Here is a 23,849-nt window from a genome sequence, read left to right on the forward strand (position 1 = left end):
GCAGGGAAAATATTCCTGTGCTCTGAGTGAGCTGTCCTTATATGTGTGGTGTCAGCATGGAATTAATGTAAGTGAAAGAACCAAGTGGATGCTTCATGAGCCTTTTCATAGCCTTTTCATAGCCCTTAACCTGCCTGTGTGTGGGGATGGAATGGTAAATCTAAGATTCTTTCCTTTGCTTCCTCAGCGCATTTATTATCTATCCCTGGAATTCTACATGGGCCGTACATTGCAGAACACGATGGTGAACCTGGGCCTTCAGAATGCGTGTGATGAAGCTATTTATCAGGTATGGGGCCCTTGTGTCTGGGCTTCTGGTTGGCCTCTATGGCCCTTGAAGTCCCAGAGGTGAGCACAGATATTATGATTGGCCACAATCTGGGAATGGGCAAATGTGTTCTACCCTACTGGAGGGATATGGGTTGGATATGGGTTCTCAAGAGGAGAAGGGGATGATAATACATGGAGTGCAAGGACTGGGTTGAATTGTGCAGTACTTCTCACTCTCATTCCAGGGGCATGTTTAGAACATGGGAAAAGTGATTGGTATTGCCCATTTCTTCTTGCTTTATTAACTTGGTAACCCAGATCTGATCCTCCACATATACCCCAAAGATAACCTCCTAGTTAAAAAGTTGGTCTTCTTGATGGAAGAAAGCCTGGAGTGGCTCACATTATTGAAATAGGGGGGAAAAAATAGGTGACAAAATATACTTACATAAGCTCTAAAATAAATTGAAAGTAATGTTTTAGAGTCATAACAAAAATAATGATAATTATAATAAAAACTACTTTCTACTTTAAAAAATTTTTAATCAGAATAAAAACTGTTTTTCCTTAATGGCACCTCATTAACATTGAGTCCCTCTGGGCTTAACCCTTTCACAGGTCATTTGTCGTCTTAGAGCAGAGCTATGATAGGTTTCAGCTCTGTCTTCCTAGTCTGTCTCCTTTTCCTGCCATCTCCTGGTACACAGGTCTCCAGTGGAGAAGTTCTAGGGTGTGACCCCATAGCTTCCTTTCCCTTGGCATGTATATGGGAAGGTTTTCAGTGAGGGGTCCTCCCTACCAGCCCCCTGCTCCTGCTTTTGCTCTTGTTGGGTTTGAGTGGAAGGAACTTGTGGAGCTTGTTTGGGGATATAAGTCCAACAAGGTTATAAGGTGATACCCTGCTGGGAACCCCTTCTTAGTGCCTGAGGTTATATAATATAGTGCTTAGTTGAGTTGACACATGGAGCAAAAATTTTATTTTCTGCCTGTAATCCCAGAGGCTTGGGAGGCTGAGTCAGGAGGATCATGAGTTTAAAGCCAGCCTCAGCAAAAGTGAGGCGCTAAGCAACTCAGTGAGACCCTGTCTTTAAATAAAATACAAAAAATCAGGCTGGGAATGTGGCTCAGTAGTTGTGTGCCCCTGAGTTCAATAACTGATACAAAAAAAAAAAAAAAAATTCCAGACTGGATATAGCCCAGTTGGTAGATTGTAGAGGGCTTGCCTTGAGTGCGCAAGGCCATGGGTTCAATCTCTAGCACCATGAAAAAAAAGAAAATTATTTCCAGGTCTCCAGTGGAGAAGTTCTAGGGTGTGACCCCACAGATTCCTTTCCCTTGGCATGTGTATGGGAAGGTTTTCAGGATAGAAGTTACCCTGGCAGATGACCTGACATTTAAGTTTACCGAATAGTCACTTTAGAATGTGTCTGTAAGGAGCATAGAACATAGTATCTTAGTCATACCTTCTGTGGATTTTACAGTTGTATGAAGTGTTTTAGTTTTTGAAACTTTTAAAAATACTTTTTAGATAAAGATTTTAGAAACTATGGCATAAATATGCAATAATCTTCTGTTGGAAAGGTTTTTGTGGTGACTAGACCTTCATGGCTCCCAGTCCACATTTGCTGAGTGCTTCAAGTTTTAATATGGGTGCCAGATGCTTTGAGTGGGAGGAAACAATGACACAGGGCTTTAACAGGCCTCTTCCCCAAGGGCCTCCCTATTTAGAGTGAAGTATTAGAAAAAAATGAACCAATGCATCATACAGGGCTGGAGAGTTTAGGGAGCAATTTACTCTCAAAACTAGTACTTCAAAAGAAGCAGCTCTCTCTTGATTAAGTTTATTAAAATTGTTTTAACTATAGGAAATTGTAAATATATATAAAAATTGAGTAACTGTTACAGTAAACTTTTCCACATACCTATTACATGGCTTCACCAGTCATCAGCTCCAGCTTATGGCCAGTCATGCTTTACTTATATCCTTGTACTCCCAGATAATTTAAACCAACATCAAAAAGCATCATATTTTAATAGGTATCTCTAAAAGATAGGGACTCTTAAAAACAGTTGTACCATTGTGATCCCTAAAATATTAATAATAATAATAACCCTTTAATATCATCAGTTTTTCAGGCAGTACATAAATTTCTTATAATAATTTAGATGCATTTGGCTTATATCTCTAAAACTTCTCAAAATTTATATGCATTTCCTTTTTTTTATTTTCTAAATTTTTTGCCTATTTATTTACAGATAAATCTGTAAGAACTAGGTTTATCTTACAGTTTCTACACTCTGCATTTGACTGATTGTTTCCTTATCTTGTGTGTGTGCTTTGTCCAAAGATGTCTGCTCTCACTGTTTCCTAACATTGTACTGGAAATTCTAGTGAGGGTATTTTTATAAGAAAATGAAACAAAGCATCCATCTTAAAAAGAAAGAAGCAGAAAATGAAACAAAGCATCCGTCTTAAAAAGAAAGAAGCAAAACCTCTGTTTGCAGATGACATGAAGTAGAAAATCCTAAGGAATCCATTAAACAAGCATTAGAATTAGTGAGTGAGATTAGCATAGTTGCAGGATATAGTATTTGTCTATAAAAATCAACAGTATTTTTATGCAGCAGCAATGAATAATGCAAAATGACACAATTCCAATTTAGCGTCAAAAAGAATAAAATACTTAGGTGTAAATTTAGCAAAAGCAAAAACAAAACATAACACCTGTATTCTGAGAACAAATAGAGTTAAAAGAAATTAAGGATGACTTAATGGGAAGACATCTCATGTTAACAGCTTGGAAGAATTAATATTGTCAAGATGGCAATACTCCCCAAATTCAGCACTATCTCTATTCCAACTCCAGTTGACTTCTGTGACTGAGAAGCTGATCCTAAAATCTAGATGGAATTGAAAGGGACCAGGAATAGTCAACACAATGTTGAAAAAGAAAAACAATTTTTTTTTCAACAATAATGTTGAAAAACAACAACTCACACTTCCCAATAAAGCAAAGGTCATTGAGATTGTATGGTATGGCAATCAGGTTAGACATACAGACCAACAGAATTGGTTGGAGAGTATAGAAATAAACCCCCACATTATGTTAAACTTTTTTTTCCCATTAAAAAAAAATTTGTGGTAAAATGAATATAACCTTAAATTCACCTTCTGAGCCATTTTTAAATGTGCAGTTGAGTGGCATTAAGCATATTCACATTGTTATACAACTATGACCAGGACCCATCTCCAGAACCTTTTCTTTTTCCTAAATTGAAACTCTGTTCCTATTAAAGAACTTTCTATTCCCATCTCCCTAGATCCTGGAAACTACCATTCTGCTTTCTGTTTCTGTGAATTTGACCTTTTGTGACTGGCTTATTCATTTAGCAAAATGTCCTGAAGGAACCAGGTGTGGTGGCACACAGCTCGAGGCAGGAGGATCCCAAGTTCAAAGCCAGCCTTAGCAACTCAGTGAGAACCTGTCTCTAAATAAAATACAAAATGGAGCTGGAGATGTGGCTCAGTGGTTGAGTGCCCCTGAGTTGAATCCCAATACTTAAAAACAAAAAATGTCCTGAAGGCTCATCCATGGAACCTTGATAATGTTATGCTAAATTGAAAGAAACCAGCCACAAAATGCCACATATTGGATGTTTGCTTTTAAATGTCCCCAGTAGGTAATTTCACAGAGACAGAAAGTAGATAAGCAAAGTTTCTTTGAATTCTTCTGCCTCAGCCTCTCAAATAGCTGGGATTGTGGACATGCTCCACTGTGCCCAGTTTGTTATTTTTTAATGAATTTGTGTATGTGTGTGTGTGTATGTATGTGTATATATAACATATATATACACACATGCTGTATATGTATATATACATATTCATATGTAACACTTTAACATTTTTCTTCATTTTAATTTTTAATTTGATAAATAATAAATAATTAATTTGATAGATATAATTCATATAAGCAAAAAACTTTTTGGATTCCCCCTAAGTCCAAAAAATTTCAAAATTATTGATCCAGATAATATTAATAATTTGTGAATTTTATACATAATAAAGCCACATTAATAGAATATTTATCATATATCATAATGCCATAATTGAGAGGCTTGAAATCTACATTTTGGAGTTTTTTTTTCAGTACTAAGGATTGAACCCTGTGATGCTATACTATTGAGTTACACATTGCCAGCCCTTTAAAAAAAAATTTTTTTTTTTTGTTGTAGATGGACACAATATCTTTATTTATTTATTTATTTTTTAATGTGGTGCTGAGGATTGAATCCCGTGCCTCATGCTTAGGAGGCAAGCACTGAACCATTGAGCTACAACCCCAGCCCCAGCCCTTTTTTTAATTTTTAATTTTGAGACAGACTTTATGTTGTGGAGGCTTGAACTCTACCTCTGAACCTATATCAATAGTTCTTTTGTTTTTTATTTTGAGATAGGGTCTCACTGTATTGCTGAGGCTGGTCTTGAATTTGCATCTTCCTTCCTTAGCCTCTGAAGTCACTGGGATTATTATAGGCGTGTGCCACAATGCCTGGTTTCTAGAATGGTTTTAAGACACTTTAAGTAGTTGGGACCCTGCTGTTTTTTCTCTGATTTTTAACATGCCATATCTTTTTCACTAGATTGTTTGAATATGAGGAAAGTACTTTTAGGTTTTGGCTTTAAGAAAAACAACATATAAATATTTGATCATGTTTGAAATTAGGGAATTGTTAAAATTGGTTTCAAGCCATATTCAGTGCCATGTGCCTATAATCCCAGTTATTTAAGAGGCTGAGGCAGGATTGCTTGAGTCTAGAGGTCAGCCTGGGTAACATGGCAAAATCCTGTCTCAAAACAAAACAACAGCAACAAAAATCCTGCCCACAGGGGCTCAGGTTGTAGCTCAGTGGCTGAGCACTCGCCTCACATGCGTGAGGCACTGGGTTCGATCCTCAGCACCACATACAAAAATAAATAAATAAAACAAAGATATTGTGTCCATCTACAACTAAAAAATAAAAATAAAAATAAAAAATAAAAATGAAAATTCTGCCCACAAATCATTCATTTCATATTTAGGCAGCATATAATCTGTTCACCATAAATAGGTTAACAATCTGGCAATAAATCTTTTGCTATTAAACCATGTCTAATTTTAACTTTTGTTAGCAGTTTTTGAAATACCTGAAGACTTTTCATTTCTCTGCATTGATTTAAAATTTAATTTTAATTTGTGATTTTTAAGTCTGAAAGAATGGGATAAACAGAGGATTTGAATATTTTTCAATCTTTGTTTGAGAGATAATATTAAATAGTATTAAAATGTTACCCCTGTTTTCATTTGCAGTTGGGGTTGGACTTGGAAGAACTAGAGGAAATAGAAGAGGATGCAGGCCTTGGGAACGGGGGCCTGGGGCGGCTGGCAGGTAACTGCTCTGTTTAGGAACAGGACTAGGGACAGTTGGAGGGCAACCTGTACTTGTTCCTAGTCCATTGGCCAAGATCAGAGTAGACCAGGTCAGATGTTCTCTTGACACTGATTTGTCAGGATATATCAGCCTCCCTCAGAGTGGATGGGTGATCTATTTTTCAGATTAAAATCTTTATCTTGGGCTGGGGATGTGGCTCAAGCGGTAGCGCGCCCATCTGGCGTGGCCCGGGTTCGATCCTCAGCACCACATACAAACAAAGATGTTGTGTCTGCTGAAAACTAAGAAATAAAATATTAAAAAAAACAAAAAAACAAAACAAAACAAAATTAAATAAAATCTTTATCTCTCAGTAAAAAAAAAAAAAGGAAAAAGTATATTTTCTGTCCCGCAGAGACACTTCACAATTATGAAGACTAAAGTAGCTAGCACTGGGTAAGCTGGTTCCCAGTACCAAAAGTACTTGGGAGCAGGACAGAGGGATGGAAATGTGGTATGCATGTCACTCCTCTTACACTGAGCAGCTGTAGCTTTAATACACAAAACAGATGGCCCTGACATCATAGAGATATGCCTTTGTGGCATATTGCTCCCTCTGGCTACTGTATTTGAGAATATATACAGTGTTGTTCTTTTCTGTTTTAATTCTTTTTGCTAGCCTTTCTGGACAGAGGGAGCTAGGTAAAGAACATGGAAGTAGGAATAGTGGTTTTTGTGGTAGTGTATGGATGGGAGTTGGAGGGTGGCCTGGCCTTGAGCCACTTCAGTCCCGCCTTGGGAACTTTTCATTTTGTAAACTAAGTGTGCACACTAAAATGTATCTGTGTGGGTGTGTTTGCATTTTAAATGTTAACTTAAATTTTTCAAAAATTCTAAATTAAACATGTTTTTCTCAAAAAAAAAAAAAATAGATGGATCTATATAAAGAAAAAATTTGCCTTCCTGTCCCCAACCTACATATGTGCCTTCTATACTCCTCTCAAATGCAGTGAGCTCAGGCCAAGCACATCTTGCTGTTGCTGACTTCACTCCCAGGAGACCATCCCCAGGCCAGGAGAGCAAGCCTCTTGGCACCCTGAATGTGAGGGTGTGTGCCTGGGCTTTTTCTGCCAGGGAGCTGAGCTGTAGGGTTTCAACCATTTAATTCCCATTAACCCCCGTGACATTTGATTGGTCATTGCTAGATTCCTACTTTTTCCTTCTTCAGATACTTTTCCTTGCCTCTTGCCCCTGTGTATTCTGGACCTGGGATGCCTCTACCTCTGGCCTGGTGTGAACAACCTGTTATCTGTACACGTCCTTCCCAGCAGGGCAGACTCAGGCAGTACCAAACTCCTTGTGGCTTGATCTGGTTTATTTCTGTCCTGTAAGAATGAGTCCCAGCACAAGAGTCCAGCTCATAGGTTTGTGGATATTATAGATCTGCCTCCCTAGCAGAGCATCTGACACTCTGACGTGTTTGATAAATTGGGCATTTATTTTGTTCGCCAGTGTTCTATGTGGGGGACCTCCCTCTCTCTGTGCCTTCCTTCCTTTTATTGCAGTGCTGGGAATTGAACCCAGGGCTATTGTGTGCACATGTGAGGTGAGTGCTGCTTTACCAATGAGCACACCCCCAGCCTTCTTAGTCCAGAAGTTTACTAGGCCTGCCTCCTGAATCTTTATTCAAACCATTGTTTTTGTTATGTTTATCTTTCAAGAAGTTTTGATTGGAACAAGAGCTCAGTTTGGTGACATGGCTGCTTCTTAGAAGGCAGCATCCCCCAGAAGGGTGCTCTGATGGCATGTTGGAGCTTGGATATTGAAGTGTTGTGGGCCATGAAATGTACATCACTGGACCCATTTCTGTGTTTACTTCACCAGCATGTAGGGAGAAGTTTGTGATTGTCCCTGCTATCAAAACTACATGGATTTAAAGTAGAATGTGCAGAAAGGTGGGGAGGCCTCATGAATAAGTGAAGATGTCTGAGAGAGAGAGTTGGTAGCAAGGGGACTTTGTGTTTAGAGAAGTATCAGGCTTCACCATGATCTCTGTGGGATTCTTTACTTTTCCCCCGCTCCCTTCTCCTACACCCACACATTGGTATTTCCTTGGTATGGCCCCAGGTTCCATGGAGGAGGGGAATTCTAGTATACCTGAATTTCATGAAACCTGAGCTGGCTTGATCACCCCCCACTCCTTATCTGACTATGGGCTAGCCACATCCTACTGGGCTTTGGTGCACAGCAGCTTCCATTTTGCAGATTGTCTGATCTGTAATTGGATTTTTCAGCCTGTTTCCTTGATTCAATGGCTACTCTGGGCCTGGCAGCATACGGCTATGGAATCCGCTATGAATTTGGGATTTTTAACCAGAAGATTGTCAATGGCTGGCAGGTAGGTGACATTGGTCTTTTCACTGGTTTCCAATTCTTGTTCATATGTGGAAGTAAGCGGGTACATTTTCAGTGTAAATTTTTTTTGGTCTTCGCTCCCTGGAGAGACTTCAGGTCAGGCCTCTGCAAAGTGCAGTGGGAAGATAGCCAGCTGCATAGTGTCATATGTTCTCTGGTACCTGGTGGCCCTGGCCAGGTTGGCCCCTTTGTGAGCCCTTGCAAATGGCTCCTATGTGGTGAAAGGGAAGTTATGTGGGGCAGGACACAGAATCCCACCTGGAACTTACAAGGAGATGCCAGACAGGGCCACCTGCAACTGGGGGTTAGGATGTCATAGGCTGCATGCTGTTTTCCCCAGCGCTGCCCAAACATGGGGCAGAAGGTAGTACTCTCAGAATTCATCCTGATAGGCATTCTCATGTGATTAGTGGAGATGTGTACTAATGTCTGTAACTTACCTTGGAGCACATCCAAAAATGTATGAATTAATGGATGAAGTTGCAATAAATCAGTTATAGCAGAATATTGAAAATTACAATGCTTAGATGGTAGGTGTGTAGGTATTCACCATTAAATCTTTTAACAGTTTGAGGGGCTAGAGGTATGGCTTAGTGGTAGAGTGTTTGCAAAGCCCTGGTGTCAATCCCTAGCACCAAAATGAAATTTTTTTTTAGTTACTTAATACTTCAGAATTCATTCACCTGGCCGGGCACAGTGGTGCATGCCTCTAATCCCAGAAACTTGGGAGGCCTAGGCAGGAGGATTGCAAGTTTGAGGCCAGCCTCATCAACTTGGTGAGGGCCTAAGCAACTTAGCTAGACCCCGTCTCAAAAAGGGTTGGAGATGTATGTAGCTCAGTGGTAAAGTGTCCCAGTACCAAAAAAAAAAAAAAAAAAAAAAAAAATTCACTGGTGTGCCAGATTAATTTATCCCATGACTTATAAGCAGAATACATTTCATAGAGTGGTAGGAAAAGCAACTCCTACCAAATTGAAGGGCCAAGTAGTGGGGCTACTTTTAATCTTATTGATGGGAATTTTCTTGCATAGTTGTACTGATCATGGTGCCATTGGGCGCAGTTTTTGGAAGATAAGCTGCTTTGAGGAAGGCCTAGTATAGAAGTGGATCTCAGGCCTTTCCACTACAAGCCTTTCAGGGTGACAGCTCAGCCCTTGGTACCTGTGGATTTGTGATATAATATACTTTCCTTTTTCATGGTTTAATTTTTAAAGCAGTAAATTTTGGGTGATTTCTTTTCTTCTTGTTTTTTTATAATAACAGCTTTTTGAGATATAAAATAGATTGTGTGTGAGTGTGTGTTACTGGGGATTGATTCCAGGACCTCATACATGCTAGACAAGTGCTATACCACTGAGCTACATTCCCATGTTTTTATTTTATTTTGAGGCAGGGTTTCACTTTGTTGCCCAGACTGGCCCTTTTGCCTCAGCCTACCTAGTAGTTGGCATTACAGCTGTGCCACCATGTCTTAGATACCGTAATGTGTGTTTGGGTTTTTTTGGGTTTTTTTTGGTGGTACTGGAGTTTTAACCCAGGGGGCTGTACCACGAGCTACATTCCCAGCCTATTTTATTTTTTATTTTAAGACAGGGTTTTGCTAAGTTGCAGAGGTTGGCCTTGAACTTGTGATCTTTGTGCTTCAGTCTCTCGAGCATCTGGGATTACAGGGATGAACCACTGCACCTGGCCATATGGTAGTTTTTAGTATATTCAGAGTTGGGTAACCAGCACCACTGTTCATCTCCAGAACATTTTCATCACCCCAAAATGAGATCCTGCACTTATTTATAGTCACACCCAGTACCTGACAACTACTAATCTACTTTCTGTCTTGATGGATTGCCTGTTCTGGACATTCTCTGTAAGTGGAGCCATACAATATGTGGTCTTTTGTGACTGATTTCTTCCATTTCTGTCATTATTTTCAAGGTTTGACCATATTGTAACGTGTCGATACTTCATTCAGGTTCTTAATGTCTTTTTTATCTGGATTTTTTTTTTTTCAGATTTTATATGAGTTTGTTACTTTAAGCAATGCAACATGTTTATTTTTAAGTGTGTGGGCTTGATAGGAATTAGATAATCTTTATTTATAAATTGGCCATGGTTGTGTTTCAGCGTTGGGTACTGTGAGATCTCAGCAATATAGTGTGCCCAGGCTGAGCACAGGGCTGCCTAGCAGTGGCCGGCTTGCCCACCTTTGAGAATGCCCCTCTCCATTGCTCCTCTAGGTTGAAGAGGCCGATGACTGGCTGCGCTACGGCAACCCCTGGGAGAAAGCCCGACCTGAGTATATGCTTCCAGTGCACTTCTATGGGAGAGTGGAGCACACCCCCGAGGGTGTGAAGTGGCTAGACACACAGGTATCAGGACCCAAAGCTCCCAAGGGAATGAGCTGCTGCTTAATGAAGGTGGCAACCCCACAGTTTGTTGTCGTTACCCTGATTTCATTTTAGGAGTGGAGGCTTGTGCTGGACTTATGGTAAAAGTTTGGGGAGGTTTTAGTTTCCTCATCTTTTTACACTTTGACAGAAACTTTCTGTAGGGTGGAAAATGCTGCATGCAGCAAAGAGAGCCACTCTTGTAGCTTAGCAAGAATGTGTTGGGGCTGAGGCCACCAGCCAGAGTGTTCTTTCCTCTCTGCCAGACAGCACTTCACTAACTCCTGTTGCTTAATGGCAATTAGAAACTTATCCTGATGGGGATTAGGGCATTGACCCCCTGGGCTGATGCGGATAGGTCCCTATCCACATTTTTGTGGAGCACTGGCTATCTGCCCCACCTGCTGGTACCACGTGTGGTCACAGTTCTCAGTGGTTTTGAAGCCATCATCTCTCTCTGTGTGTGGGAGATGTCCTTCCAGGAAAAGGGGAGGCCAAAGAAGGCGGGGCGGGGGGTCTCTTGCTGACTCAGCCCTGAGCATGTCTTCCGTGTGGTCAGGTGGTGCTCGCCATGCCCTACGACACCCCGGTGCCCGGCTACAAGAACAACACTGTCAACACCATGAGGCTCTGGTCTGCCAAGGCGCCCAATGACTTCAAGCTGCAAGATTGTATGTCCTGGCCAGTAGCCACCCTGATCTCTTGTCTCTATTTTGATGGATTGTCCCAAATGCTCATGCCTTTACCACTGCCATCCCTCTCTGCTGTGGAAGCTGCACAGCCCCTTCGGTCTCTGAAACATAACTGAGTGCACCTGAACCCCTTGCAGCTTCCTTGTGAGAATAGTGAAGGGTGGATTTCATACCAGGACCTAGTCAGCTGGGGTCATGGTCTTTCAGACTACATGTCCTTAGGAAAAGAGACATGTGCAGTGTTGATGTGCAGTGGGTATGGGGTGCTATGGGAGGAGGCTTTTCATTCTTTGGGGCAGGGGTGAGCATCTCTGGGGGCTTCCTGCTAAGGTCACACTTCCTCAACCTTCTCCAGTAAGCAGCTGAGCAACTACAGTGCTCGCACTTGACAAAACCCTGCCCTGCAGGGGACTGAGAGAGGCACACACTGATGGAGCTCTGTCTTTTTTTTAGTCAATGTGGGGGACTATGTGGAGGCTGTTTTGGACAGGAACTTGGCTGAGAACATCTCCAGGGTCCTGTATCCTAATGACAATGTGAGTATCCTAATGACTAATGTGTGTGACCTCTGTTGGATAGACTTCTTAAATGCAGATAAATGAGCTGAAGGCTGGACCCTCCAGCATATCCTGTTGCTAAACTTAGATAAGCTTGTGAGGTGAGGCTGTGTATGTGGCCATCAGTGTCCCACCTATCTCTGGTACGTGCCCAGATGAGTCATCTGAGGAAAGGGTGGGGTCAGGTGTCCTCTGTACAGTCCAATAAGTCCAGACAAGACCACTGCATTGTTCCTTTACCCTGATTCACTTAAAAGAAGCCTTCCAGAGGCTTTTCAACTCTCTCTTATCTATACTCCTATGAAACACACTTAATGAGGTCTGGGTGGACTCCTTGCGATACAGACACCAGGCCAGCTGGTGTCTACTCTTCTAGTGTGTGACGTAGCTCCCCAAGGGTTAGATGGTCCATATTTCCCCTGGGGACAGCAGCACCTATTTTGCAGAGGTACCTGACACTTGATAGGGTCTTAGCACATGCCCTTCATGTGTTAGATGGTGGTCACAACCAGATTCTTTGCTGCCACCTGAATGTAGCATAATGGCTTATTGTTGTCAATGTTGTCAGGCAAGAGTCCTTGAGGGGATGTAGCTCTGTGGTAGAACATGCGCTTAGCATATACAAGACCCAAGGTTGATTCCTCAGCATCAAAACAGTCAATGAAATTTACCTATCTTGGGGCTGGGGATGTGGCTCAAGTGGTAGCGTGCTGGCCTGGCATGCGTGAGGCACTGGGTTCAATCCTCAGCACCACATAAAAATAAATAAAGATATTATGTCCACCTAAAACAAAAAAAGAAATATTAAAAAAAAAAAGAAATTTGCCTATCTTAGTTGGTCATACATTTTCTTTCTTTTTTTCTTTTTCAGTACTAGGGGCTGAACTTAGGGCCACCCTCCCACTGAGCTACATCTCTAACCCTTTTGTTTTTTATTTTGAGACAGGGCCTTGCCAAGTTGTCAAGGCAGGCCTTAAACTTGCAATCCTCTTGCCTCAGCCTCCTGAGTTACTGGGATTATAGGCCTCTGCCCCTGTGCCTGGCTGGTCTTGCCTTTTTTTAAATGAATGTTTTATTTTATTAAAGCAATCTGTGTGCACAGTAGCAAAGGCATTGGTACAGAAAAGGCTTGTAATCCTGTTCAACCCGCCGACTTGGCCCCCATGAGACTTTAAGGACTTCTGAAATGTCAAGTGCAGAGTGTTTCTTAATGCATATATGTTGGAACTGTGGTTTCTGAAAGCTCTGGCATTCCTCACAAATTGGCCCTTTTGCTATTGATGGAATGGACATTTTGTGTCCTGGTATGTGTTGCATAGTTGTGTGACCCTATGCTGACTGCCCTTCAAGCCCTCCCTGTTTGAAGGTGAACATGTTGGCCTGGGTGTCAGGCAGGTAGGCTATTTGAGACATTTGCCTATGCCCTTGAGCTGGACCTTGTGGCCTGGGTTTCTGTGGGGATAAGTGTTGCCCCAGGATTTGGGGGCAAGTGGGATATGCAGGACACCTCCCAGCCTGGCACCCTCTAGCCTGTCCTGATCCCACTGGCTGTGGTTGGCCTCATGATGGTGAGTGGCAGATGCACAGCAGCCCTGTGTTGTTAGTTCTTTGAGGGGAAGGAGCTCCGCCTGAAGCAGGAGTACTTTGTGGTGGCTGCCACCCTGCAGGACATCATTCGCCGCTTTAAGTCATCCAAGTTTGGCTGCCGGGATCCAGTGAGAACCTCTTTTGAGACCTTCCCAGACAAGGTTTGTGATCTATGGGATGAGAGCTTAATGCCAGGACAGGAGGTTCTCAGGCTCTTGAAGTTTCTTCCTCTTGTCCTTGGAGGGGGCTGGAGCAGATTGGTAGTGTTAGGGTCTCATCATCCTCGATCAGGGCTGCACTGGGCATTGTTAGGAGTTGAAGAGGGAAGGACACCAAAAGGCTCCTATGGCAGGCCAAGGGCAGCTGTTTTAAACAGCAGTGTCATAGCCTAGTGAAGAGAAATTCCTTGTGGGAGGCAGGCCACAGGCCCTGCAGCTCCTTCCACACCTGCCCCAGTGTACAGCTGCCTGCAGGGCACTGCTGGCCTCAGAGCTTCAATGTCCCCTGGCTTTTTCTGAGGCCTCTTTGGGTTCAAACTCTAGGGGTGGGTTGCTGGGCGGGCACCTTCACTCCCTGGGCTGTACTTAACTGACCAGTGTAGGCACACTTACGTTACAAGGCACCCTAATGACACTCCTCATGGGAACTGCAGGTGGCCATCCAGCTGAATGACACCCACCCGGCCCTCTCCATTCCTGAACTCATGCGGATCCTGGTGGACGTGGAAAAGGTGGACTGGGACAAAGTGAGTGTCTCATGAGAAGAAGGGAAGATGGTGTCCTCCCCAGACCAGGGCTTGGGGTGATAGCAACCTGTAAAAACCGAATGTGGGATGACAGTGTCCTCCCCAGACCAGAACAGGAGTGAGTGTCCTCTGTAGAGCTCTAGACTGTGCCATCTATGGCATTAAACGGCTGAGCTAGTCCTGGGAAGTGGGGGCTCTCTTCTCAGCCTCAGGGGACTTTGGGACATCACCTGTGAGAACACCAGGGTTGTGGGAAAGGGTCTGGTTCCAGGATATGGATATTTTTTGGGGACGGGGACAGAACAAATGAGGACAGGATTCTAACACTTTTTAGGGCTTCTTATAGGAGTTTTCTCATCTTGAAGTTTGGCGAAAAAAAAAAAAAAACCAACCTAGAAGTTTTAAGTTTTCGTATTTATAGATTTATTCTCATGGCTCATTTTACTTTGATCATAGATTCTTTGGTGTAGCAGGATTTTCTTAATTGAGCTTTAACTAAATCAACATAGATGAAATCCTAAGGTAATTTCTTTTTTAAACTCTGTTTCTGGTCTTGGAGTATGTGAGGCTGCAGCCTCGTCAAAGGTCCCCTTCATTCCTGGCCAGTAGCAGGCAGAGCCACATGATAACCATTGTCCCACACTGTGGGTGTCAGATCAGTTTAGAGGAAATAAATGAAAAACTGTTTATCAGTCTGTTAGTTTGCCAATAAAAAAGGAAAATTAATAGTGAATTCCCCAGGAGCAGGGTCAGTGTTATTCATTTACAGGGGTGTCTGCACATGTTAGGCTGTAAAGCTTCAACAAAGTGAGGAGCCTGGGCTGAACTGCAGACTTGGAGAAGCTCCAGACCAGCCCTGTAAAGCAGACTATCACCTTGCCCACGAATCTGCTTCTAAATAAGATAAACACACCATTCTCAAATGGTCTAGGCCTGGGAAATCACCAAGAGGACCTGTGCCTACACCAACCACACTGTGCTGCCTGAGGCCTTGGAGCGCTGGCCTGTCTCCATGTTTGAGAAGCTGCTGCCGAGGCACCTAGATATCATTTATGCCATCAATCAACGGCACCTGGATGTGAGTATCAGTCCTTGCTGGGGCAGGACATGGGGTGGATTGCAGGGTGTGGGGGGCTTCACCTGGGCCAATGGGCCCATCTGGCTTAGAAGAGGTACTACACTCCTTGGGGACTGGAGACTGTCCCCTGGCAAAGCTGTTGGCTGACTCCACATAAATGACTCCTGCTGTGTATGTGGGAGTCACAGATTGGGGTCTTTTATTTTTATTTTTTGGCGCTAAGGATTTAACCCAAGGTTATTTTACCACTGAGCTAAACCCTAACCCTTTTTATTTTTATTTTGAGACAAGGTCTCACTAAGTTGTATAGGACCTCCCTAAGTTGCCGAGACTGACTATGAATTTGCCGCCTCAGCATCCCAAGTTGCTGGGATAAAAGGCCACCATACCCAGCATAGATCTGGATCTTTTTTTTTTTTTTAAATCTCCACTCCTAAGCAAGCTCTGTTCTCTTCCTGGATGTCCAGTGGCCATCCTGGCAGCCTTGGGGTGATTCAGAGCAGAGCACAGCCTGTCCTGCCCATGTGACCTGCAGAGAGCAGCTGTCCAGCTAATGATAATATAGATGAATGCTGCCTAGGTTAATAGGGTTAGTGTCTCAGCCTCCTTTTGATAAATTGAATGGCATTTCACCTGCTGGTGTCCTGTCCTCCTCAGACAGCATATCTCTGTGATCTCAGGCTGGGCCTTTCCTGCATGATTGTCTTCCTAGAGTTAGGGCCCTTGTGAGGTGCATCTGAGGCATGTTCTGGGGTGCCTTTAGGGTCTAGGTCTGGGCACAGCAGCCCCTGGATTTTTTAGAGGTGGTAGAAATTCTCACAGGCATGGTGGGCTGTTGCCTGGTCATTGGGGAGTTACTGGGTCACAGTGGGCTCTCTGTTTTTGGCCTTAGCATGTGGCTGCCCTGTTTCCTGGGGATGTGGACCGCCTGAGGAGGATGTCTGTGATCGAAGAAGGGGACTGCAAGCGAATTAACATGGCCCACCTGTGTGTGATTGGATCCCACGCTGTGAATGGTGTAGCGAGGATTCACTCAGAGATTGTGAAGCAGTCTGTGTGAGTAAACTCCCTCCCCAACCAAGGATGGTTCCTTTCCAGAACCCAGATCCTCCCTTAGAACTGGCTGCCATATATACCACAACCAAGTTGCATCACATATCCCATGCTATTGACTTGTGGGAATGACAGGGTCACTGAGAATCACCACCGCACCTCTCATCAGCAGGTTTGCGCTTGATTTGATGGGTAATGTCTGAAATGTGGCTTTTTATGGCACCATAAAAAGTCCCTCCTCCTATGCTTCCAGTCTTGGGCATTTCAGCTGGAGACTCAGAGCTTCTGGTCTTTCTGCTGTTGGCTGAGTGCCACTGATGCCCCCCCAGGGGCCAGATGTGCAGGTGGAAGTCAGGGGCCTAATAGGATCTAGGAATTCCTTTCTTCCATTCTGTCATGAGATGCTTGTTGAGTATCTACTGTGAGGGCTGGGTTGGTCATCCGCGGGTGGAAGGAGCCCTCAACCATGTCAGTCCAGGTGAAGGACCTTCTGTGTTTTGTCTGGCCCAGGGGCTTTTGCATATTAATCACCATGGCAAATTCTTTTTTGTTTTGTTTTTTGTTTTTCATACAGAGAATTGAACCTAGGGGTGCTTTGCCACCAAGCTATATTCCCAACCCTTTTTATTTCTAGATTTTTTTTTTTCCAGTACTGAGGATCAAACCCAGAATCTTGTGCCTGCTAGGCAAGTGCTCTACTATTGAGCCACATTCCCAGCCCTTTTTATTTAATTTTTTAAAATTTGAAATAGTGTCTTACTAAGTCGTTCACACTGGCCTCAAACTTGTGATCCTCCTGCTTCAGGCTTTTGAATTGTTGCGATTACAGATGTGTGTCTCTGTACCTGGCCCATAGCAAACTTCAGAGTTAGATATGTCTCTCAACTTACAAATGGGGAAATAGCCCAATTTCTGAAAGATAAAGTCTATTCAGTATCCACTGCTATGACCTAGACCCTGCTTCCCCATAGACCTCTCTGGAAAATGGCCAAGTTTTTTTTTTTTTTTTTGAGAAAAAGGAAAAAAGAAGATTTATTGCTTTGCTAGCAAAGAAGAAACACAGGGAACTGCTGTCCTAAAGGCTGTAATTCTGAAAATGGCCAAGTTCTAGTATGTGGGAGGCTGTAGCTAGCACTAGACCTCACAGCTACATATGGCAGATATACATTCCCTTCATGCTAGTCCCAAAATGCACAGGGATGCTAGTTGCTGTGTACATTTCAGGAAATAGTCAAATTGAGTTTCAGGATCTCCCCAAAGGGTTCTTACGTTCTTTTGCTCACCTAGTTCAAAACACAGCATTTTTGACAATTACTTATTTTCTATTTGCAGCTTTAAGGATTTTTATGAGCTGGAACCAGAGAAATTCCAGAATAAGACAAATGGCATTACACCCCGACGGTGGCTGTTGCTGTGCAACCCGGGTCTGGCAGACATCATTGTGGAGGTGAGCACCCAGTGTTGCCTTATCCTGTGGGGACACCAGGTCTGAGATCATGAAGAAGCCATGAGTTAGAAGCTGCAGTTGACACTGGGCAGGGTCATCAGGCGTGTTTGCTGAACCAGTGGGAATTTGTGTCCTTACATATTGAACAGCAGTGGCCCCTGGACATGAGCTGGCGAGTCCTGTGAACACAGGTGCACTGGTCCAGCTCTAGCCCTATGTGTGAGGTTGGAAGCCTATCTGGGAAGGCTGAGGAAAAGGAAAGGCCTCTTGATGAAGAGGGAGCTGACTGTGGTGGGCAAGGTTTTAAGCCAGAGACATGGCAGGTTATTTACTTATTCACGTGCTCTTAGATACCAGGCCCTGTGCCGTCTGTGCCCTTGCCTCCCTTGAAGAGCAGAGTATCCTAAGGCTGCCTTGGGGACACTGCATGCCGGGAGTGTTAGAGTCAAGAGGGACTTCCCTGAGATGTTGAGAGCTGGAAACAGTGCTGGCAAGACCAGAACAGAAGGCAGATCTGGTCTAGTATTAGGTCCCCTCAAGGGTCTGGAAGGCCAGTATGGCTTCCATACAGGATGAGGCTGGGAAGAGTGAGGAGAGGCTGGATAGATGGCTGGGCCAGCAATGGAAGGCGCGTACGTAAGAGGGTCCTCAATGAGATTGGTTTTGAAGTGACTGCCTGTCATAGTGAGAAAGAGGGAGACGGCACCCACTTTGTTCATGGTGATGGAGGAATGGGAGGAGGACCTAGTCTCACTAGCCCCAGATATCAGGCTGTAATAGGTTGTCCCAAGTATTGGGGACTGAAGGAAGTTCATGAGATTATTATGGATGACTGAGTTGATAGGACTTGGACATCCTGGTGGAGCCATTGAGGGGTGAGCTCAGGTCTGATTTAGGAGGCCAGGGCCCTGGTGGCCATGTGGACATAGGGTACAAGTTGCCCTGAGAAGGGGATGTTGTGAGGGTCCAGAGGGGCAGGAAAAACCAGGGAAAGCAGGCATGGGGTAATAGGCAGAGGGCAAGCTCATAGAGACTAAGGCTGCAGTGAACAGAAGCCATATGTCCATATGTTTTTCCAGAGAATTGGGGAAGGCTTTCTGACTGACTTGAGCCAACTGAAGAAGCTGCTGCCATTGGTCAGTGATGAGGTGTTCATCAGGGATGTGGCCAAGGTCAAGCAGGTAGGTTCATGTGGCCCTGCAGCCTACCTTCCTGAGGCGCAGCATGTTGAGTTTGTGTGGACCCATCCAGCACTTTGGAAAGGCACCCAACGGTCTGGGTCACACTCAGCCTTCCAGATGAGGGCTTGTTTAACCTCAGGTAATGCAATGGGTGGGAGTGTGCAGACCCCCATGACATCTCTGACTTCACCTTGCTCTGCCATTATAGTAGCAGGTATGTACAGAGACCTTGGAAGCTGATTGCAGTGTAATTCCATTTCTGAGCAGTGGTTGGAGCTTCCCAATCTTGGCAGGAGCTAAGAGTGTTCTCACAGCATGGTGCAGGGTCGGAATCATGGGTCTACATGTTTGTCCTGCTCATGACATTGTTTTATAAGCCCCAAACAATTCTCCACTTCCTATGAAACTTCATAGGAAGTTTCTCACTTCCTATGCCTTATCCCTTCATTTTCTTCCCCTGACTACAGATCACATTCTGAGTGTCCCTTACTCTGTTTTCTCTTTATGCTCAGCTCTAGGCTGCTGTTCAGTTTGGTTTTCATGTATTTCTTCCCCGCTTTATCCTGTATACCCATTTTCAGTGTCACCGTTGTTCACCTTTCTCCAGTGTCATCAGTACCTCCAGGTCTGGTCTCTGGACCTATCATCCCCTCTCTGACAATTTCTCTTTTTTTCAGTTGTAGTTGGACACAATACCTTTATTTATCTGTATGTGGTGCTGAGGATTGAGCCCACGGCCTCGCACGTGTTAGGCTAGCGCTCTACTGCTGAGCCACAACCCCAGCTCCTCTCTGACAATTTCTAACCTGTCCAAGACGTTCTCTGGGATTGGGTAGAAAGCTGGAATGTATGGGACCTTGGGAGCTCACAGGGCAGTTCCTGTGAACTGTCCACCCATCCTTCACTTTCCTTCTTTCCAGGAAAACAAACTGAAGTTCTCTGCCCTCCTAGAGAAGGAATACAAGGTTAAGATCAACCCGTCTTCCATGTTTGACGTGCATGTGAAGAGGATCCATGAGTACAAACGGCAGCTGCTTAACTGCCTGCACATCATCACACTGTACAACCGTGAGTGTGGGTCCCTGGGTGCCTCCTGGCTTCCCTTGTGTGGTTCTAGGTGGCATCCCTCCCTCAAGACCAAGGCTGGCTCAAGACTTGTCTTGCCTGCCAGCTTATCTTTGGACCCCTGGCCTTTCTCACACAGAATGTATGTGTGTGAGTGATGTGACACATTTATTTTGAGCAATGGCTGTATGCTTTACTGTGTGCTCAGTGCCAGAGTCTTAGGTAAATAAATGGGTAAGCATTTAAAGGCTCTGTGGGTTTTGAGACCTTGGTGGAGGCAAGGAATAGTCTGCACCAAGGCAAGGTTTGGGGTTCAGATTAGCTTTTAAGATATTATTTCTGTAAGATCTTGTTTGGAAATACTGTGCTCATCAGAGACATTTAATGTCTACTTATAAAAAAGAGTAATATAGGTTCATTTTATATATATACATAATACATATATGTGTGTGTGTGTATACACACACACACACACATGCACATATGCACATACCTTATATTGCTTTTGGATATTTTTTTATCTGCTTGCTTATTTATTTATTTACTTATGTTTTGTGGTATGGGGTTTGAACCCAGGGATGCTCTACTACCAAGCTATATCCCCATCCCTTTTTATTTCTTATTTTGAGTCTTGCTAAGTTGCTGAGGCAGGTCTTAAACTTACAATCCTCCTGCCTCAGGCTCCCAAGTTGCTGGGATTGTGTGTGTACCACTGTGCCCAGAATAACATGTTTTAAAAGTGTGTACTCCTCACATACAAGGGTCACTTACAGTGACCAGAGGCAAACAAGATCCTGGGTTGGGCTTTTCTGGAAGTGTAGGTGCAGCTTTTCTTCTGAGCCCTTAGGAAGAACATCTTTCCTTGGTATGCTACACGGTTAGTTGTCAGTGTTCTTGATGGCTCTCCTCACCAACTGGGAATGAAGTGCAGACATAGGGGTGGCCTTGTCCCCCTGTAAGTGGCAGGTTCCTAAGCAGGCAGGTGGTGGGGGGCCATGACCATTTGCCACTGCTACCTACCTGTGCCTCTTAGGCTAAAGTGGACATCTAGCCAAACCTGCCTGTCCAGCCTCTAGAGAGGTCTCTGAGGTTGCTAGGTCACTGTGGCTTGCTGGGAAGGGACTTTCTGGTTTAAAGTTGCCTCACTTGAATCTCATCTATTTGTTCTGCAGGAATAAAGAAAGACCCAGCCAAGTCCTTTGTGCCCAGGACTGTGATGATTGGGGGCAAGGTGATATGACTTTCTCTTCACTCCTTTTTTGATATTTTGGCCCAGGATGCACACACTCCCCCCTCTGGTTGATGGCAGCTTGCCTACTCCAAAGCCAGGTGCCTGCATTGCACACAGAGTGCCAGTGGGTTCCCAGTCCTGCAAGGGTGCTTATGAGAGCAAGGGGCCCATTTAGACTCAGTTGAATAAGAGGGAATTAGATGGGAACCTGACTGTTCAGATCCTTAGCCCCAAGGACCAATCTCAGTGGACCCCATCAGAAGGTGTGGTACCCTTTCTCTGTGTTCCCATAGGATCTCATGGCTACTTGTGGCCAAGGGAATATAAGGTAAGTGTAACTGCTACTTCTGTCACATGTAAGGCCATTCTGAGCTCAGCATGTGTTCATTTAATTCTCTTTACTATAACACATGCTTGAGTACTAGACACAGTGTCACCACAGCATCATACTTGGCCAGTATCCTGGTCTTCATCAGAAGATGTGGGCTGCGAGGTGCAGCTTCTTTGGGAGGTACTGCCCTGGGTCAGCCTTCCATGGTGCATCTGCAGGTTGCACTCTTGCTGACAGTATGGCTAGGGTGTGTGATGCCCATGCAGGTACCTGTCCTTGTTCTGCAAGCCTTTCCTTTAACTTCAGCATCTGCAGAGGTAACTGAAGGGGAGAGGGTACCTGCTCAGGCTCAGCAGTCGGTAACCTCACCTTGTTTGGTCTTTACCCTATCACCTGGTACTTTTGAATCAAATTATTTGGATATCATGTTGTTTTGTTATTATTTTAGTTTGTAAGGTCCATAATGACATGGACTTTAAAAAAAATTTTATCCTCTTGCCTCTGCCTCTTGAGTTGCTGGTAGTACATGTGCTACTCCCCTGGCTGAAGTTGTTATTATTAATAATATTATTACTTTTTGGTGGTCCTGGGGATCAAATCCAGGGCCTTGCTTGTACATGTTAGGCAAGGACTCTTCCATTGAGCCATACCCCAGCCTCAAAAATATTTTAACTGTTTGAATTAGACCCCAAGGGGGTCTAGTGTCCTCACATTGATTGATAAGTCTTTTAATTTTCCTTAATCAGTAGGCTTTCCTTCTATGTCTCCCGCCCCCTAAGATGTTTGTTATAGAAATTGGTTGTCTGTCATCCTAGGCTGGCTTTTTCTGAATGTATTCCCCTGTTTTGTTCCAGTATATTCTTTAATTTTCTCTCTTTTCTTTAAATTGATAGTTCTAGAAGTCTTTGTTTTTTTTATCTTGTAATTTCTGAAACACTGGGCTCAGATAGACTTGAGGCTGAAAGATTTCACAAGTGAAATCTGAGGACTCATGAGAAGTACTGGATAGAAGCTGAAACCTCTGCAGAGTCAGCCCTTTCCCTTTCCTTGACCCCAGTTGGGGTTATGCTTTAGGGTGTGACCTCTGTGTATCCACTGGCCAATCCAACACTGGCTTCTGAGGATCAGTGTTCACCCTCTTATAGACCCATATGCCCAGTAGTGTTGCCAGATGCTCCAAGGACCCTTCTTGGACCCAGAGCAAAGCTTAACCCTCCTTAACTTTCTCCCCAAACCCTTTTCCAGGCAGCTCCCGGGTACCACATGGCCAAGATGATCATCAAGTTGGTCACATCCATCGGTGATGTCATCAATCATGATCCAGTTGTGGGTGACAGGCTCAAAGTGATCTTCTTGGAGAATTACCGTGTTTCCTTAGCTGAGAAAGGTAACCCTGGATGCCTGAACTGGATGGAGACTTGTTCCTATCTGGGGCTGTTGGGGGACAGTGCTGGCCAGGGCCATTCCCAACGTCAGGCAGCCTCACTCTGTTCTGGAGACTCAGGTCCCACCTAGCCTGGGGAGGGCTGCAGACTAGCAGTGAAAGACTTCAGAGAAGGCCCTCTTATGTCATGAAGCATCTGAAGCATGCCTGAGAAGGCACCTTTGTATATCTTAGGTGGAATTACTCAGGCTCAGAGGAGGTCCAGAGAGCAAAGCTTTGAACATCCTTGCTCTCTGAACCTTATTGTCCTGTGTGGTCTCATTGTTCCCTACTTTCCTCTCTCCTGCCTCTCAGCCAGGCTTGCTGCTTCTATGCCATCCTGTTGGCAGCACACATATCTGGCCAGTGGCTTCTCTCTGCTCTCTTCCCCTCCCCTCCCTTCCCCTGTCTTGTTCACCACCACCTGCTTGGTTTCCAAGTGCACTGCTAATTTCTCATGTACCAGCACCTGCCTCTCATGTCCTGTCTGGGGGTAGCTTGGAACCTGACATTTAGTTTGGGTCTGCTCTATCTTGGCTGGTTCTGGGGAGAACCACCAGGATGTCAGCATGTCCATTTTGAGCTGGATGCCCCTTTCTTGGCAAGAAAGTGATTTGCATAACCAGAAAGAAGGTGGGGAATCTGAGCCTTGAATTCCCACACTCCCTTCCTGCCACTAAGGTTGTGGCAATAAAGACTGCAGGCTGATCTGCTCTACTTTTTTAAAACGTGAGCTCAGGCTGGTCCACCAGAGCTTGTCCGATGTCTGGCTGCTGCCTGGAATTGCTCCTACCTCATTTGGGTGTCACTTGGTGCTTGAGTGTCTTCCAGTCTTATTCAAGAGACTGGAAACTTTGGTGATGTTGGTTAGTCCTTCTTGGAACTTCTTTAAAAAAAGAAAAGTTGTGTGTGTGTGTGTGTGTGTGTGTGTAAGTAAGTTGTAGATGGACACAGTACTCTTATTTATTTTTATGTGGTGCC

The 23,849-nt window shown here is 44.2% G+C and overlaps 1 protein-coding gene across 1 annotated transcript in view; it reads left to right on the forward strand.

Annotated features, from left to right (window-relative positions):
• Positions 1 to 23,849, forward strand: part of Pygb (glycogen phosphorylase B) — a 42,029-nt gene that overhangs the window by 11,412 nt on the left and 6,768 nt on the right. The window contains exons 2-16 of the mRNA XM_046435406.2: positions 188 to 289; positions 5,619 to 5,697; positions 7,974 to 8,077; positions 10,329 to 10,460; positions 11,038 to 11,149; positions 11,624 to 11,706; positions 13,332 to 13,475; positions 13,967 to 14,059; positions 14,991 to 15,137; positions 16,030 to 16,193; positions 17,523 to 17,637; positions 18,717 to 18,818; positions 19,739 to 19,886; positions 21,056 to 21,114; positions 22,691 to 22,832. Coding sequence (XP_046291362.1) covers positions 188 to 289; positions 5,619 to 5,697; positions 7,974 to 8,077; positions 10,329 to 10,460; positions 11,038 to 11,149; positions 11,624 to 11,706; positions 13,332 to 13,475; positions 13,967 to 14,059; positions 14,991 to 15,137; positions 16,030 to 16,193; positions 17,523 to 17,637; positions 18,717 to 18,818; positions 19,739 to 19,886; positions 21,056 to 21,114; positions 22,691 to 22,832 — 1,726 coding nt within the window. The remainder of the gene's footprint in view (positions 1 to 187; positions 290 to 5,618; positions 5,698 to 7,973; positions 8,078 to 10,328; positions 10,461 to 11,037; positions 11,150 to 11,623; positions 11,707 to 13,331; positions 13,476 to 13,966; positions 14,060 to 14,990; positions 15,138 to 16,029; positions 16,194 to 17,522; positions 17,638 to 18,716; positions 18,819 to 19,738; positions 19,887 to 21,055; positions 21,115 to 22,690; positions 22,833 to 23,849) is intronic.

Source organism: Marmota monax, unplaced genomic scaffold (genome assembly GCF_021218885.2).
Source record: "Marmota monax isolate L192 unplaced genomic scaffold, Marmota_monax_Labrador192_F-V1.1 WCK01_AAM20220418_F8-fsc00005, whole genome shotgun sequence".
In the NCBI taxonomy this organism is placed as follows: domain Eukaryota; kingdom Metazoa; phylum Chordata; class Mammalia; order Rodentia; family Sciuridae; genus Marmota; species Marmota monax.